The sequence below is a fragment of the Choristoneura fumiferana genome, chromosome Z, assembly GCF_025370935.1.
Source record: "Choristoneura fumiferana chromosome Z, NRCan_CFum_1, whole genome shotgun sequence".
NCBI lineage: Eukaryota > Metazoa > Arthropoda > Insecta > Lepidoptera > Tortricidae > Choristoneura > Choristoneura fumiferana.
The window spans coordinates 12,044,428-12,060,686 of NC_133472.1; the positions used below are offsets into that span (position 1 = coordinate 12,044,428).

Genomic DNA, 16,259 nt, shown 5'->3' on the forward strand with positions numbered 1-16,259 from the left:
AAAATTATTTGTGTAGCTCAGACGTATAGTGGACTGTTCTTTTTCTCGACTAATCCTATAGTGCTGGGTATTGTACTAACACCTTGGTATATAGGTATACAGGTATTTTATCATTACGGGGTTGTGAAGACAATTTTTCAATTCAGTGATTTATTTGCGAAATATTCAACGTCAAAGTGCAAATTTTCATTAAAATCCAGTTTCCCCTCTTTAAAAACTAAACTACTGGCTTAAAAATATTCAAAAATTCATGATAGTAACAAAAACCTATATCAAATCGACAAGGAAAACTATAACAGCGAGGTTTGCTTGATAATTATTAGTAATTTAAGAGTAAATAACAACCTAAGGTAGGTATGAAAATACACCTAAACTTGGAAGATTCCGTACAAAATACAGATAGAAATGTTACTCAATGGCTTCTAGTTTTCGCTGCCTAATTCAAGTACCTAGCGTCATGGAGGACGAATGCCCGTGCGCCGAGATCTCTCGCAGGCCCGCCTAGAAAACAGCCTGACCTCCGTTACGCGAAAATAACGATGGATTTTACGATCGGGTAAAAGCCACATCCTTTTGTGCGCTTCCGTGGCGGAAGGCATTTTCAGCTGCGCCCTAATAAAAACCTTTCCAACAAACATCCATGATGCTATCGACTTCCGCCCGCACTTTTGTCAATCACGCCTTTGACTTAGATAACATTTTAAAATCGGTTCGAGCACGACTTCCTGATGCTTTGTTCTCCCGCTGTTCCTCATTCTTATTTATGAGATCGGCCGCGCCACCTTGAGCGAACTCTATAAATTTCTGTAGGTTGTGGCATAGTTTGATAACTCATGAAGGAAATTGCTACCTTTATTTGTTGATTGAACGCCCTCGCCTCTTGGGGTTGGGTAAGACAAGTAACCGCTTACCTACGCCGCTTACTGACATCTTTATCTCCTTATAAGTGTCAAAACAGGAAGCCACTCCAGATCAGGTTATGATTTAATATTAAGAGAACGTCTTATTACATTAAAGATCGGTTTGTGTTTTACATTTTAATGTAAATACATATGAGCATTGACGATTAGACGACAAATTGTAAATGCAACAGGGGGGCTACTACGACATTCAACAATCGAAGTCCCTATCGTACCGTCCCTCTCACTCTCGTATTACAATACATTGATATAATAAAATTGAAAAAATAAATCATGACAAACTACTTAAAATATGATAAAGCATAATTAAATTTCAATTATTGAATAATTAAAATAGGCCAAAATAAATTTAAATGTCATAACAATGTCAAAACGTGATATAATATCCATTTTTATCACAGCCAAAATCGCCAGCGACATGAAAACCAAAAGCAAACATTTTTTTTTCTCATTATATATGCATATAAAAGACGGAACCCGCATTATGGCAATCTATTGAATTCTTCTATCGTGAAGGGTTGCATAAAGGATTAATAAGTTACTAAGTACTTATTAGGAACGAACGAACTTCTGATCGGTAACCTGTAATTTGTTAAAGAAATACCGGTATTCTAATTTTTATGTTCTGCATAATAAACTTGTAAGTTATAAGTTATTATATTACCATGAAATCAAGCCTTACTTAACCCTGTAATACCAAAGTATATTATTTTTTTTACCTCTCTAGTTCTTTTTTTTTTGTTTTGGCAGTAATTTTAAACCAAAACATATTTTCACCACTTCCAAAATGTGTTTTCTCTTGAGTAATTTCAAAAAAGGAACCTTTTTTTTATTTGCGGACCAATTGCTGAAAAAAATACGTTTAGGTACCAGGTAGTTTCTTTAAATGTACAGCGTAATATGTCGAAAAAACGGAAATGAAAAAACGGTATAGTCGGTATTCTACGCAACTCAACCTCATCTCAATCAATCAAAGATTGTTTCACAAAATTACTGATTGAAAAAAACAGATTTAATATAAACAATAGTACTTAAACAAAAGCCTTTCGACGCATCGCAGGGTTAAAACAACGGATATACTTAATATAAATGAGAAATTCTATGAACTTTTATTATTCCTTTACGTACTTCAGCCCTTCCAGGTACTTTCATAATGCCAGAGACGAAGGATACCTCTCTTCAAGAGATACACAAGACTTTGGACTTATGTAACTTCTGTACCCGTATGATCGGACTTTCTTTCATCGATGATTCGCCGGCAAGTGTATTTGCTAAGATTAAGACAAACTCCATTTTTTTGATATCGGCTTTGAGCCTGACACTGCTCGTCGTTGCAGAGATCGCTTACGTCACTAGCCTTATAATTAGGACTGCGTCAGTGGCTGAATTTGTGACGAGCTTGCACATAGTGGGATATGGTTCCATGAGTGAGTACTTACAACTACATACTAAAGCTTTATAGTTATAGTAGCATGCATCGTAACCAGGGGTTAGATAGCGTAGCGATGATAAGGAGCTTAGATAAGTGGCAAGGAAGTGAGAGGCATTTTACGACTTCCATAGTTTTGTTTCAGTTGTATAAGAGCATTTGCAAATTTTTACCCTTGTACCTATACTTTAACTTTAGGTATTTTGTTATTTCCTTGAAAATATTCAAAAATATTGTGTTACAATAAAATAAAACTTATTTCCTCGCTAAGTTTAATCTAGTAACATGGGCTGGGAGGTGAGGATGCTTAAAAAAATAACCTGAAAAACCTTTCACTTATTATGCACGGCCAAGTTAAGATATTTAACCGTTTTAGCGCGTAAAGGATAACCCGTTAAGTTTACGCTGCCAAAGTGGCCCTGCGGGTGTTATAAAGGCATTAATAAAATACGTCATGCTGATGAGACTCTATTACTCTCATTTAAGGGTGCTGTTACACAGAAATAAAATTCACTTCATACTTTTTACACACTTTTTCCGACATTTACCTACATATTTTTACTCGCTATTGCTCAGTACGTTTTATTTCTGTCCACAAATTATGTTTTAAGGTTTACTGCCTTGCAAATCAAAATTATTGATGAATTATGAAACGTTATTTAACTTTTTAAAATGTTCAATAAACTATCCAAAATCACATATTTTTGTTACTTTATAGGTTTTTGTAAACTACTTACACTTTGGTTCAAAAGGCACACGTTCAGAAAACTGATTGAAGAGTTAGCAGATATATGGCCCGTGACGCCCGAGAATCAAGAAGAAGCAGACATCAAACAGGAAAGTCTAAAAGAATTGCGGCTCGGGCAATTTTGTAAGGATTTCGAGTTATTTTACTCCTGATAATTGGGCTCTTAGGTACTGTAAAATCACTAAATACTTGTGACCTAAAGGCGAAAAGCCGAAAAAAGTACTACAAAATTGTCTTTGAAAACAGCCACACAAAACTGAATTACCTACATATTATATTACACACTTACCTACATAACTTTATGAAGTCTGGAAAGGGATGTGAAAGCTTAATAAAAGCAGTAAATATGTACAAAACTATAAGTAGGTACACACACAAGCATTTTTGTCAATGTCATTTCATTGTAATCTCCTTTGTGAAGCAGGTTACGCAGTACCTACGCATAAAATACAAATATAGTCAATTTTTCACCCAGCTTCCTCCACGGAATTATTCCGTTCCAAATGTCTAACAATATCAACAGAAATGTATGACGATTTATTACTTTTTGCGACGCGCCCCGGTTTGTCAGGTGTAATTAAATAACACTTTTGTCTTCCAGGGTACGCATTTTTCAACGTACTCGGTGTAATTTGGTACAATATTACACCGATACTTATCCATCTCTATCGGAAGAGTCGCGGCCTACCATCGGTCATGGGCTACGTGTGGCATGCCGCCTATCCCTTTGACAAGACAAAGCCCATTAATCATGTATTTGTCTACGCCTTTGAATGTTTTGCAGGTATAAACTAGTATTTGAAAATCTATACGTATAATAAAATAATACTTTGAGAATTGACTTTTCCGTATTCATCCATCTTTTTATCCGATTGCCCGAAGGCGTGTTATGTTTTTCGAGCGTATGTATGTATATAGGTATGTTTATTTTTTTGGTGCTCTGTGTAGCCTAAATGGCTGAAAAGATTTGAACATATATGGGGTAGGTATCATCAGGTACCTTATATCATATTTCAAAATGGCATCCGAGGGAAAAAATGTGGAGTTACAATGTGGGTATCAAACGAAAGCCAATTATTAACCCATTCAACATTTTAAGTGTTTTGTAACATTACAAACTTTTCTAATGTAAGCTAGCACATTAAATTGCAACCGTTAGGACTAATATAGACATGAAATCGGGCGCGGGTTTTTTTATGCAAAGTTAGTGAAATACGGTATTTGGCAACTCCTGCATTTGCCATGTCCTAAATTATTATGAAAATATAGGTATACAGACAGTGTTTAGTGAAGAGAAAACTTAAATCGAATAAAAAATGGATTTTAAGTGATGTTTTGAAAAAAATATATGTACCTTTCTATTTCTCAAACGCTTTTCTCTATACAGCAAATATGGCGCTACTTGCGTGTGACGTCACGTGCCAGTATGTCTTTCTCTGTCAAATCTTGAATTTCAAACCTTTACAACTTTATTATTTGTAAATGTAGCTTAAAAATTGTTCCTCTATTCGATAACAGGCATTGTGAAGTTTTAATTTATTTTTCATCACACTTGCTCGTAAACAGTGTCGTAACATGCAGGCTACCTTAGTTGCAACCCCCCAAATAAAACCCTCGACCTTAATGATCTTGTCATGAAACCCGTGGTCGGTAAATGAGTCATTGCGCGTACACATTTTCTTGCCATGAAGCCCAAGGTCGGTAAATGAGTCAGTGCCCGTACTGATGGTGCTGCGCGCGCTGCTGCAGGGCCACATGCACACGCACGTTGCGGCGCATGCCGAGGGAGGTTGAGGGCGACGCTGCCAAGAGCACAGCCTAAGGTATCGCCAATATTTGGAAGAATTATATTTTTTCTTTTACAAATATAAAATTTTACTTACAAATGTGATGAAAAACATTGTATGTCGCACGGCCGGTACTAGAATTACGAACATCGACTCATTAAAGCCCTCAGTCTTCGACTTCGGGCTTCTAATAGACTCTCGTTCGTAATTCCTTATTTACCGCCCTTAAGAAACAATGTACTATTTATATACGAGTATAAAAAATAGTCAAATACTTACTGTATTCACGATTTGAATTTTGGAATTAATACAGGATTTTAGCAAAATACCGGCAATTCTATTCAACCATTAGGTTTTAGCGTGCGCGGTTTAGGGTGCATTAATAGTTATTTATGATACAAGTGCGGAAAGTAGGCAATTCCCAACGAGTGGCGGAGAACTTGAAACGCGAGCGAAGCGAGTGTTTTGAGCCGGCACGAGTTGGGAATTTCGTACTTTCGACACGTATATCATACAACGTTTTACAATGCATTAAGCGAGGAAAAAAATCCAGGTAGTGACTACATCATTTATTTGCCATACTCCTTTTACTACAGTAGCAAGCAGTAGATATACATACCGACATGCACGCCAAACCAAAATCGTTAACGTATACACTTTATTAAACCAACTTTCATAACAATCATTGACTCAGAAGATTAGAACAGCTACAGCTACTAATGATAGGTAAAGGAGACTTTGTTTTAGTATCGTGATTTTTTATGATTAATTATTAGCCCTTGTTGCTTGACATTTTCCACACTTATATTGGCTAGTCCTTATCTCCTGCACGCTCCTATAATGCTAAATATCAGTGCAACCCGTGAATAAATCCGTGTAATAGTTAATTATCATCAAGTATATGTATTATGTATCTAATCTACCAGGTATTAACAAAAAGTTACCGTAAATCTGAGATTTTTTAGCTTTGGAACTGTAAATAAATCAAAATTGGTTCACTAATTCTAATAGATAAAAGCAAATAAATGAGAATAAGACAAACCGGTAGATGTTATAATATCCATGTGTGTAGAAGTAGATTATTCTATCAATTTACGATGTTTATTAACTTAGGTATGTATATTATAGTTCACGTATTTTGTTCAGCATTGAGTTTGTCACTGACAATATGTGCTTCGTGGAGGACGTAAGGCGGCGTAAAGTCATCAAAAATTAATTCACCGGACTGAACTCATGAACATTACTTTGGCGGGGTTTCATGACAGGCGCGAACGGGTAACCATGATTGGTTCGTGCTACGTCGTGCGCGCGCACTGGAAGCTCATTGGTTAACTTTCGAGTGCGCGCGCTTGACGTCGCACTGTCCGAATTGGACTCAAGAATTTATTTCCCTTTTTTTTCATAACTTTAGACGGAATTAAAATACGAGTTTACATGAAAAAAAAAATTAACGTTCTCTTTTCTGTCGCGTTTAATCTGTATTATCTTATCAGTAAATATTCAGTTGGTTGCATCAAACGACTCTTTAGACTAATTTTTTTAACAATAGTTTGGACATCATTTGGCAATTTAAAAAGTTACTTTACCGCACAAGTGCGGTAAGTAAAATCCATACAACTTTTCTGCACACTTGTGGATGCGTGCAGGAATCACTAATTTTCTATGGATATGTTGATTGTTGACCCACGTCAAGAGGCACTTTCCGAGCACGTGCATTGTAAAGAATTTTAACTCTGTAATAAAATGACACGACTGCATCAATTTTGGTCTCATTTGATTCGTCTTGACGGCTACCTACTTTGGCAACGAGGAGAAAGAAGTACCGCCAGCAAAAAAGCTTGTATTAGAATTTTTTACAAAAAAATATTACCGAACTATACGTTTTTAAAACATTGTACGGAGTTGCGGAACCCTTCATGCGCGAGTCGCTCGCACTCGCACTTGATCGATTGTTGCTATTCAAGATTAGGTACCACTTTAGGTTCACCTATTTGCTTCCTACCTACCTACTATTTAAAAGCCTTGAATTGGAAAAGGTCTGATAAAAAAGATCCGGGCATCCGGGTGCATCGGTCCGGGGATTGCTTAGGGGTTAGGTTAAGTTAGGTTAGACTAATGACGAAGCATGTTGCGGATCTACAATTTGTTTTGTTGACGAAGCCTGTTGCGGATATTGCGTTGTTACCGTGAAATTAAATTTGCAAAAAGATAATATATGCTTACTTTTTATTCTATAAGACTTAAGATAAGTATATTTTTAATTAGTGTTGATTTTTTTTTGGTTACGAGATCGGTGATGGTATGGGAAAAATATTCAATTTAAAAGATGAAAATATTTTTTCGCAACTCAACAACGTTTGTTCGAGCCTTGGCAGGTGGGGGTGGAGGCAAACAGCTTGTTGGGTTGAAAGACTTTTGTTAGGCTAGGTAGGTATGTATTTTAATTTTTTACACTTGCGGAGCAAAAAAAACATTTATGTTTATTTTTTTCTCAAACTCGGACCACGCCTAGCACACTTACTCACGCCTGTTTCCTATAGTGAGACAGGCAGAGCCTTTAACCCTCTGTAGCGCCGTGTAACATTTCTGCCACAGACCGATTATACACCTACTAAAAAAAATAAGATATTTCCAGAAACATGTGTATTTTTTATTTCATTTGATTAACATGTTTCATTACTTATTTTTAAATTTTACCATCTTGCGCTACAAAGGGTTAACTTATAAATGTTAAACAGGTTCTTCAAGCATGTGGACCATGGTCAGCTCTGACATGATATTCACGTCGATGGCAAGCCACATAGGCCTTCTGCTGCGCGTGCTGCAAGTGAAGATCCGACGGCTGGGCGTTGACGCGGCAGAAGTCGACGGATCGCTCGCAACCGATACGCCGGCACCTAGTGACGGTGTTGGCTACTACCAGGATATAGTCAAGCTGATCAAGATTCACCAACGGCTGATAAGGTATTTTTACTTTTGGAAACTGACATTAATCATCATTTTACTAAAATATATTTATAACTAGCATTTACCCGCGGTTTCACTCGCGTGAACAATTAGATGTCGGAATTGAATTGAATTAAAATTCCGAAATTTTACTAAATTACATGTGATTTCATACTTCGTTTATCTATTTTGTATGAAAAACGTACAATTCTTGTTTGTTTACTTGTTACGCTTTCACGCCTTCCTTAATCGATCGTGATGAAATTTTGGATGAAAAATTGTATAGTTTCCGTGCACTGACAATGTAGTATTTCATGAGTCGAGACTTATGATTCAAAGATTATACGTGCGTAAATCCCGGTCCCGTAACATTATGGGCATAAAAGTAGCCTGTTTTATTTCCTAAATGCAGCTGTCTACGTACTAAATTTCATTCAAATCCTTGTTGCCATTTCACCAAGAAAGAGCGCACGCGCTGATATGCACGCCGGGCACGTAGCCGCGTGCGCACTTTATACACACGCATACAAACAATTTTAAATGCAAACAATATTCCCAAATAAATATTTAAATGCAAGTGTAATTAGTAAATAGAGATTAATCTTTCTACAGTTACAGTGATGACTTAGAGAACACTTTCTCACTAGTCAACCTTATCAACGTCATGTTGAGCTCCGTCAACATTTGCTGCGTCATGTTCGTCATTGTCGTAAGTCTCATATTTGAACCAAACATTACATAGTTTAGGTACCTACATATAGGTGTTATTTTAATATTTTTTGGGCTCTGCACCTCAAAAGGAAAAAACCGACCAAGTGTGAGTCGGACTCGCGCACGAAGGGTTCCGTATACCATTATCTATACAACATTAGACATTAGCAAAAAAAAACACATTTCGTGTATGGGAGCCCCCCTTTAATATTTATTGTGATTATTTATATTGTGAGTGAATGATCGTGAGGATTGTTGAAATGATAAAGTATCGGTACAAAAACAAAATCAAGTGCGGGTGGCTTGTAAAATTCGCGCATCTAAACAAATGCACAAAACACAGATAGTTCAAAAGTCAATCTCCGTATGTTCTTCACTTTTCATACCTACGCTCGGCGGTCGCTCTAAGGTTGTCAACTATGGCTTATGCACCAAAAAAACTATGGTGGTAGTGGCACTCGTATCTAGTTGTTTGATTTATTGTTGAGAATGAAACGGGAGGAATGAGAATATAAATTAATAACTAAAATATTTAAATTTTAATGTCATTGTTATATTATAAATTTGTCATTGGCGAAATACACGATTATTTAATTTAAACAACCGTCCACTGAACAGTTATAATAACTTTTTTTTGTTGCTCCATTATTGCACAAAAAAGTTCACAGACGCGTGTCTCAAGCGGATGGCACTCGCGCTCACACTGGTCCTAACCGGTCCGAGATATCGTGTCCGTGAGCAGTGCCTATGTGTGAGTTGCTCGAGCGCACTTGTATGGAGATTGATTTCTGAACTATCTGTTTTGTCACTTACACTTCAATCTACCGTGACTTCGGTCACTTTAATAGTACTTTTTTTAGTAAATATTCCCTATTTGTGATTTAACGATGAACGAAACATAAAATTATTTTTGCGCATAGTACGTACAAATTTAAAAATTGAATTGTAACGAAACCCTCAGTGCACGAGATCAACTTGCACCTAGAGGCTGATTCTAGACAACATATCTGTGAAAACATCATTGGAAACCAGTAAAATCTCTTTATTGCTATAAAAAACCTCTGCTCTACTCGCATTTTTTTTCATCACACAATCTTCCACCATTTTCGTCTGGTATTTTTAGAATAGATGTACGTACTCGTAATTTCGAAAATCGTTCCTTGTCCAACTTTTTTTACCAATTTTCTTGCTTCATTTACCTACATCACAGTTCAATAGAAATGCCTTTAAGAGCGACTATACGCGCAATAATAACACTTCATATTTTACTTTTGCACAAACAATAAACAAACCCTAAAGAAACAATCTACGAGGCTACTTATTTGTGTCACGCAAAAGGTCGCGGGTGTTATATTGTGTTCAAGCGGCCAAATTTAATCGAAATACTTGAATTTTGAAAAACGCTCTTTGTATCAATAAAATTGTGTTTTTCTTACTTTAGCTTTTGGAACCGTGGATGGAAATGAGCAACAAGTTTTTCCTGGGAGCGGCCCTGACTCAAGTGGGAATTCTTTGCTGGTACGCCGATGAAATTTATCGAGCGGTAAGCGAAATACGGAATAAGTATGCAAAATCTGTGTTTGCTAAAAGTTTACAATGCGTATGAATTCGCCGCTAGAGGCGCTAGTGTAGCGTGAGGTCTCCGAAATGTCAAATCTCATAGTCTTTGGGTGAGCTACGCGGGTTTTTTTATAATTAGAATAATTTTGTGAATATTTTGCATTACCTGAAATTAATTATTGCAATTATGCGTTACGGAGCAATGAATGTCTGTGTTTTGAGACAGGTATGTCTTTCGGAAACTTTGTCCTCCCTTTTTTTCCGAACAAATCGGGACTACGCAACAGTGGTTGCTCGATATTTTTATGGTGCGGTTTTAAGGTGTATTGAATATGATTTTAATCTAAACTTTATTTTCACGCCCGTAATAACAGACTTTGAAAGCCATACTTAAAAACGTCACGCAACAGTGGCGCAATATAGAAAGACAAAAAACGATAGCCCTCATTAGGTATGTTTATAATATTACGTAGGTATACCGTAGAAGATGGGAGTAAGTATAAGGGATCTGCAGCGTGATTTTTGATCAACATGTGAAAGTTACCTTCTACTACTGTTCACACATTGTAAAAATATCACTCCCTCTTTACGCAATATTTTAGAATTAAAACTCATCTATTTGCAACGTATATAAACTTTGGATTATATTCTTAATAGCCCAGTGGTCAGAGAACCTGACTATGAAGCTTGAGGTACCGGATTCGATCCTCGGTCGGGACAGAGTTAAGTATGAATAACCTAACCAACAAAAAGTTGAAAAACCCCCGACATTGTCACTTCAAAGCTCAATATCTCAAAAAGGACTTAACCGATTTTGATAAAACATGTCTAAGAACCATCGCTAGAAACCCTGCTTTCAAATAAAAAAATCCGCATTTAAATCGGTTCACCTGTTTAAGAACTACGGGGCCACATACAGACAGACAGACAGACATACAGACACACATAGCGGTCAAACTTATAACAACCTTACAACTGATTACTTACTTATTATTATTTACGTCTGGGGTTAAAAATATATTGCACAAATCAGAGCTGAAATTTATACCGTGTGTGATGGCGAAAAACCGGCTCCTGTTGTGATTTGTGATTACTGAGCTTTGAACTCAGGTAGTGTTCAAGTGTCTGCTTTATAGTGAAAACCAAAATTGGTTTAATCTCATTTTTGTCAGATTGAAGTTATAAAAAATATTAGTCAGTGATATTAAGGCGTAAAATTCGAGGAGTAGCATTTTAATACAAGAGTGAAACTTGGTGTCTTGACTTGACATTCACAGCGCTGTGAGTGAGGTACCAAGTTACTGAAAGTAACTTAATTGTTTCAGCCCACATAATTTAGCTGGAACTGCTTATTCAATCCAGCGTGTTTGTTAAAATACACTCCTCTTAAAAGTTCTTCGCTCCGACATGACTCCAACGATGTGAATACGTTCATTAACGTAAAGAAATAGACACTTTAATAAATAGGGTAGGTGAGTGCCATTTGAGAATTATAAATTAAGGATATGTGAGGAAACCTGCACAAATCTGCGAAACAATTCAATGGTTCGTGAGAAGTTCCCAATCCGCACTGGGCCCGCGTGGGAACTATGGCTCAAGCCCTCTTGTTCTGAGAGGAGGCCTGTGCCCAGCAGTGAGACGTAGGCTGGGATGGAAATTAAGAATATAATGATTATTTTTGCAAAGCAGAAACTACGTTAAACAAAAACATCAACTCAATGTAATGGCTGTTTGTAATTTCCAAGTGAATGAAAATACACGCTACTCGCTCCTTGTTCAATACGTTTCAATATGGCCGCAAAACGTTTTACGCGCGATCTCATGGTACGCTTGCCGCGTAACTGCTTTATTCCATTGTGTTCGGTGGTAAAAAATTACATAATTTACACAAAGGTTTATTTATTCACAGAGCGTGGGGGTAGCGGACGCGGTGTATGCCAGCGGCTGGTACAACGGCGACGTGCGCGCCCGCCGGGCACTCGTTGTGTTGATACAAAGGTCAGTTACATACGTATACTAACCGCAGTTATTTTTAACACTTCGCAACTCTAAAACAACAATAACCTAATTGCATTTTTTTTTAAATAATTAAATGATATATAATATGGTCAAAAATCGAACCAAAAAGAAGTTTTTACATTCATCTTGAAAAGGTAAATATTTACATTTATGTCAGTGTTGCGAAATTTCCAAAATCTCGGAACGGCTCGATGAAATTTTGTTTTTGGGGGTTTTCGGGGATGACAAATCCATCTAACTTGGCCTTCTTTCTGGGAAAACGCTTCTTATCGAGTTTTAGCCCGAGCAAAGCTCGGTCGCCCAAGTACTTATTATTTAAACTTATAATTTAATGGTAATACGCTTCTTAGCTCTGTTTATGCTCCTACCTCGTACATACCTACCTAACTAGACATAGCAATGTATACGAGTATGTACTCAATTAATGAAGTACAGCTTGGTTTAGGCTGTCACTTGTGTTAATTTGTAGATCCGGAAAGAAGAAAGTGAGTTGTCAATGATTCAAAGACTAATTAGCCAAATATCAGTATATTATTATATACTCGTACCTACCCGTTTTATGTATAAGATTTAGGTTGTAACCGACTACAACATTATAAAGTGCTAATAAGCTGTGTCTGATTGATTTATCGCTATTAGAATTAAAGTGTACGAGTACATTGACATAAAGGCATATAGGTACAGTACGTTACTAATCGCAACAAACCTTACCTATATTTTTACCGACATTGAGTCGCCTTCAAAGATAATTAATCGTCTTAGAGTTTATTAAGCAATTCAGAAATTGCCATCTAATTTATTGCTAAACGAACCCCGTGGCCCAAAAGCTCGCCCAGCATCTCAACAGATTATTAAATATACTCCACAAATAAAACAACAGACGAAAAATAATGATCTTATTTGCGGAAACCCGATATTTCGGTCGGGAGCCCGAATAACTGGGAGCCAATTATAATGATAGGAATCGAACCTGCGTGCAATTATAACCCCGGGAGCCCATAGCATGAAATATTCATAAAACAACTTTTGGCTCTTGGCTGATTAGAGCGAAATGCTAATGTTAGAATAAAATTTAAATTAACCATTCAACCTTTTCACTCCCCTTTTAATTATCTTCGACATTTTTGACAAAATCCTTAACTGGGCCGAATTTTGCCGCCAGCTGTTTCACATCTTTCTTTTAAAACTTACACGTCTGCAATCGCCTGCCAGTTCCATGACCACCTTCGATGGAAGCTAACAGTTGTAATATAAAATACTGGCTTCTGCCCGCGACTTCGTCTGCGTAGATTTTTATATTTACACAATACTGCATAGGAATGAGGTTAATATCCCGCATTACCCGTTTCCGTGGGATTTTCGAAAAATCCGTTCAAAGTACTTCTAAACAATCCACTGAAAAATCTGCTGCTTAAGCATAAGAAATAAGATACCTTAAGGAATAAGATTTTAAATCGTCCCTTACTATTTTCCCACAGCGAGCGATCTCATAGATTGCTTACGATGTGTTTGGGATCGCAACCCAGACGCGCTGGCTTGCCGTTTCAGCCGAAAGCGAAGCGGTCGGCCTGGCTAGAGCGCCTCTGAGTCTCTCGCCGCGGTCTTTCTCAGACTCCTGAGACCGTTCCCCTTGTAGCCTCAATGCGTTGCAAGACTTTCGCGAAAGATTCGTTTTTTTTTAATAATAATTTTATATTATGTTCGTACCTACCTATATTAAATAATTATCCAATTATACGCGTGTTGATATGCATGTTGATTTTACCACTACTTAATGTTTACTCAGTTCCCCAAAAGATAACTCTGTGCAATGTGTGGCAGTTAATTTATTTTTGTTTAATTTTGTTGTATTATTAAATCAATTATTCAAATAAATTTGTTGATATCCGTACCCCCTCTTATAAACTGAGAGTTAATTTTAGAGCTTAGCCCCCTTATTCATAAAACTTAACAAGCCTATTAACTAACAAATGCTTTGTCCCTTTCTAACAAATACAAATGTCGAAGTGACAGATAAGGACAAACGAATTTTAGCGGCATTTTAACTAAAATAGGTTTGATTGTCGTTTATGAATAAGGGGGTTAGTGTTTAAATAGATAGATAGATTAAATTGTATTCAATTGCTCGTCGGTCAATATTTTATCTATTTCTGTATATAGGAATCTGGCTGAAGGCAAGTTATAAAGAACACTTGCATTTTAGGAAGAACTTGTGTGTGGAATATAATCATAAAGTTGAAGGGATGGTGCCGTACCCCAATCTGATATTTGGACGAAAGATAAAATGTAATTTAAATAAATCTCAAATCAAAGTGTATCATAGTGTATTTTAGGGCTTATTTTTCAACTTGCACCAACTAAGTATGAAACTTTGCCATAAAATGTTGATATCCTTTACAGATCTCAAAAGCCGCTATATTTCACCGCTCTTAAGTTTCGACCGATAACCATGACTACCTATAGCTCGGTAAGCATTATGAACCACCTGCTTTTTCTTTATGATAGTTACAATATAATCCATTTACAGCAAAAAATAAATCTGGTTTAAGTTTTACAGTTCGCATAATTATATTTGGACAGTAGGTACTAAATTGAGTTTGAAACTAAAATAAATTTACTTTTTTGAAACAAATCGGTACTTGAAGTTTAATCGAGAACCATCAGATTAAAAGTTTTAAGTAATTTTATTTTAGATATGTTCATAAAGACATCTTACTAATGTCATAGAGTACCTCCTTTTAGGAGCGGCTTCGCTCGCGCAGTTCTGATCAGGCAGTCCGATAGAAATTTCGGGAGTTCACTTAACTAAAGGTTCACTTAACTAAAAGTTAACACGGTATGAAGAAGACCTGTACAAAATGTCACGTCTTTAGACTAGAATCGTATGACACAGAAAGAAGAGTCCGGTACAAGATTTAGCTCGTAGGTTTATTTCCGTTGAAGGTATCTCGATTGGACGACTTTGTCTGTACGTCACGCTCACATTACTTCAGCCTAATTGCAAAATACTACAATTGTATCAATAAGTTTGTCGTACCTTCGGTAGTATAAGGGCAAAAGAAGAGTCCGGTACAACATTTAGCTCGTAGGTTTGCTTGCGTTGAAGGTATCTCGACTGGACGGCTATGTCTGTACGTCACGCTCACATTACTACAGCCTAATTGCAAAATACTACAATTATATCAATAAGTTTATCGTACCTTCGGTAGTATAAAGGCATGATTTTCTAAAACACGAAAGAGATACTTAATTTAAAAAAAAGTGGAATTCTGCACCAGTTCTACCGAAAGTACGTCTAATAGTAGTGTAAAGAGAAAATTAGACAGGTTATTCACGATTAATACTAACTCGTTACTTTACATTTACATACAAAGTTTTATGAAAAGTAATTAATATTCTTTTGTTTCAGATCATAACTACATCTTATTCCTATTTCACTTTACTCTACACTGTTTATCGTAGCGATTAAAAATCAAGTTTTTGAATTTTTTTGGCACTTTCACGCTAAAGGATAAAACCTTGAAAATTTTTGTTCTACGTAAATACGGTACAAGTTAGAGGCACCATTAATAATGCAAATGTAATTTTAATAGTGTTTAAATGTCATTAAAAGATATCTCCAATCTTATACCTCGTTTAATTATAATTCAGGGACAATGTTTAAAATAATGCATTACATTTCTATTCAAATAACAGAGAGCCGCAATTCATGTATCTCATTAATTAAAGAGCTTTCGCTTACAGTGTGGGCCCAACGCGTGTAGTGTTTAACAATATATTACAAGTACTTACCGATGTCGTACTAAACAAAAAGAGCTACCTGTCAAAATATTCATAATGAAAATTTTTACTCACTTTTCCTAAAATTAGCCAGAAGACCGACGCCTCGAAAAGAAGAACAAAGTTAAAACTAAATATATGAATAAGCGTAGGTACCTGTCAGCTGCCTATTTTGTCGCTTTAAGGAACTCACTTAACCAATTTTAAAGATGACTGGCGTATTTTTTGTTACGTTTTTAAAAGTAGAGATTTTTTAGGCCAGAACCGGCCAAATGCGTTTCGGGCCACGTGCACTGTAGAGTTCGTACTAAAATGCGCCAAATATTCAATACTAAATTTTAATCGACTTTTCAAACTTT

General features: G+C 36.4%; 1 protein-coding gene across 2 annotated transcripts; it reads left to right on the forward strand.

The window, feature by feature from the left end:
* Window positions 1-2,053: 2,053 nt before the first annotated feature.
* LOC141438665 (odorant receptor 4-like) lies at window positions 2,054-15,748 on the forward strand. 2 transcript variants are annotated; one of them, XM_074102550.1, is made up of 9 exons: window positions 2,054-2,347; window positions 3,068-3,220; window positions 3,699-3,881; window positions 7,623-7,848; window positions 8,443-8,539; window positions 9,983-10,084; window positions 12,011-12,099; window positions 14,521-14,587; window positions 15,530-15,748. In XM_074102550.1, the coding sequence occupies exons 1-9, from the start codon at window positions 2,074-2,076 to the stop codon at window positions 15,587-15,589; spliced, it is 1,251 nt and encodes a 416-aa protein (XP_073958651.1). In that variant the 5' UTR covers window positions 2,054-2,073; the 3' UTR covers window positions 15,590-15,748. The 2 variants fall into 2 exon arrangements, with proteins under 2 accessions (XP_073958651.1, XP_073958657.1); XM_074102556.1 differs by lacking the exon at window positions 3,068-3,220.
* The last annotated feature ends 511 nt before the right edge of the window (window positions 15,749-16,259 follow it).

What these genes read in the sequence shown, in the direction of transcription:
- LOC141438665 (XM_074102550.1), top strand. Translation starts at nt 2,074, where the DNA reads ATGCCAGAGACGAAGGATACCTCTCTTCAAGAGATACACAAGACTTTG. An exon ending in GCGTCATGTTCGTCATTGTC is followed by an intron (nt 8,540 to 9,982) that starts GTAAGTCTCATA and finishes TTCTTACTTTAG; the next exon opens with CTTTTGGAACCGTGGATGGA. An exon ending in CCATGACTACCTATAGCTCG is followed by an intron (nt 14,588 to 15,529) that starts GTAAGCATTATG and finishes CTTTTGTTTCAG; the next exon opens with ATCATAACTACATCTTATTC.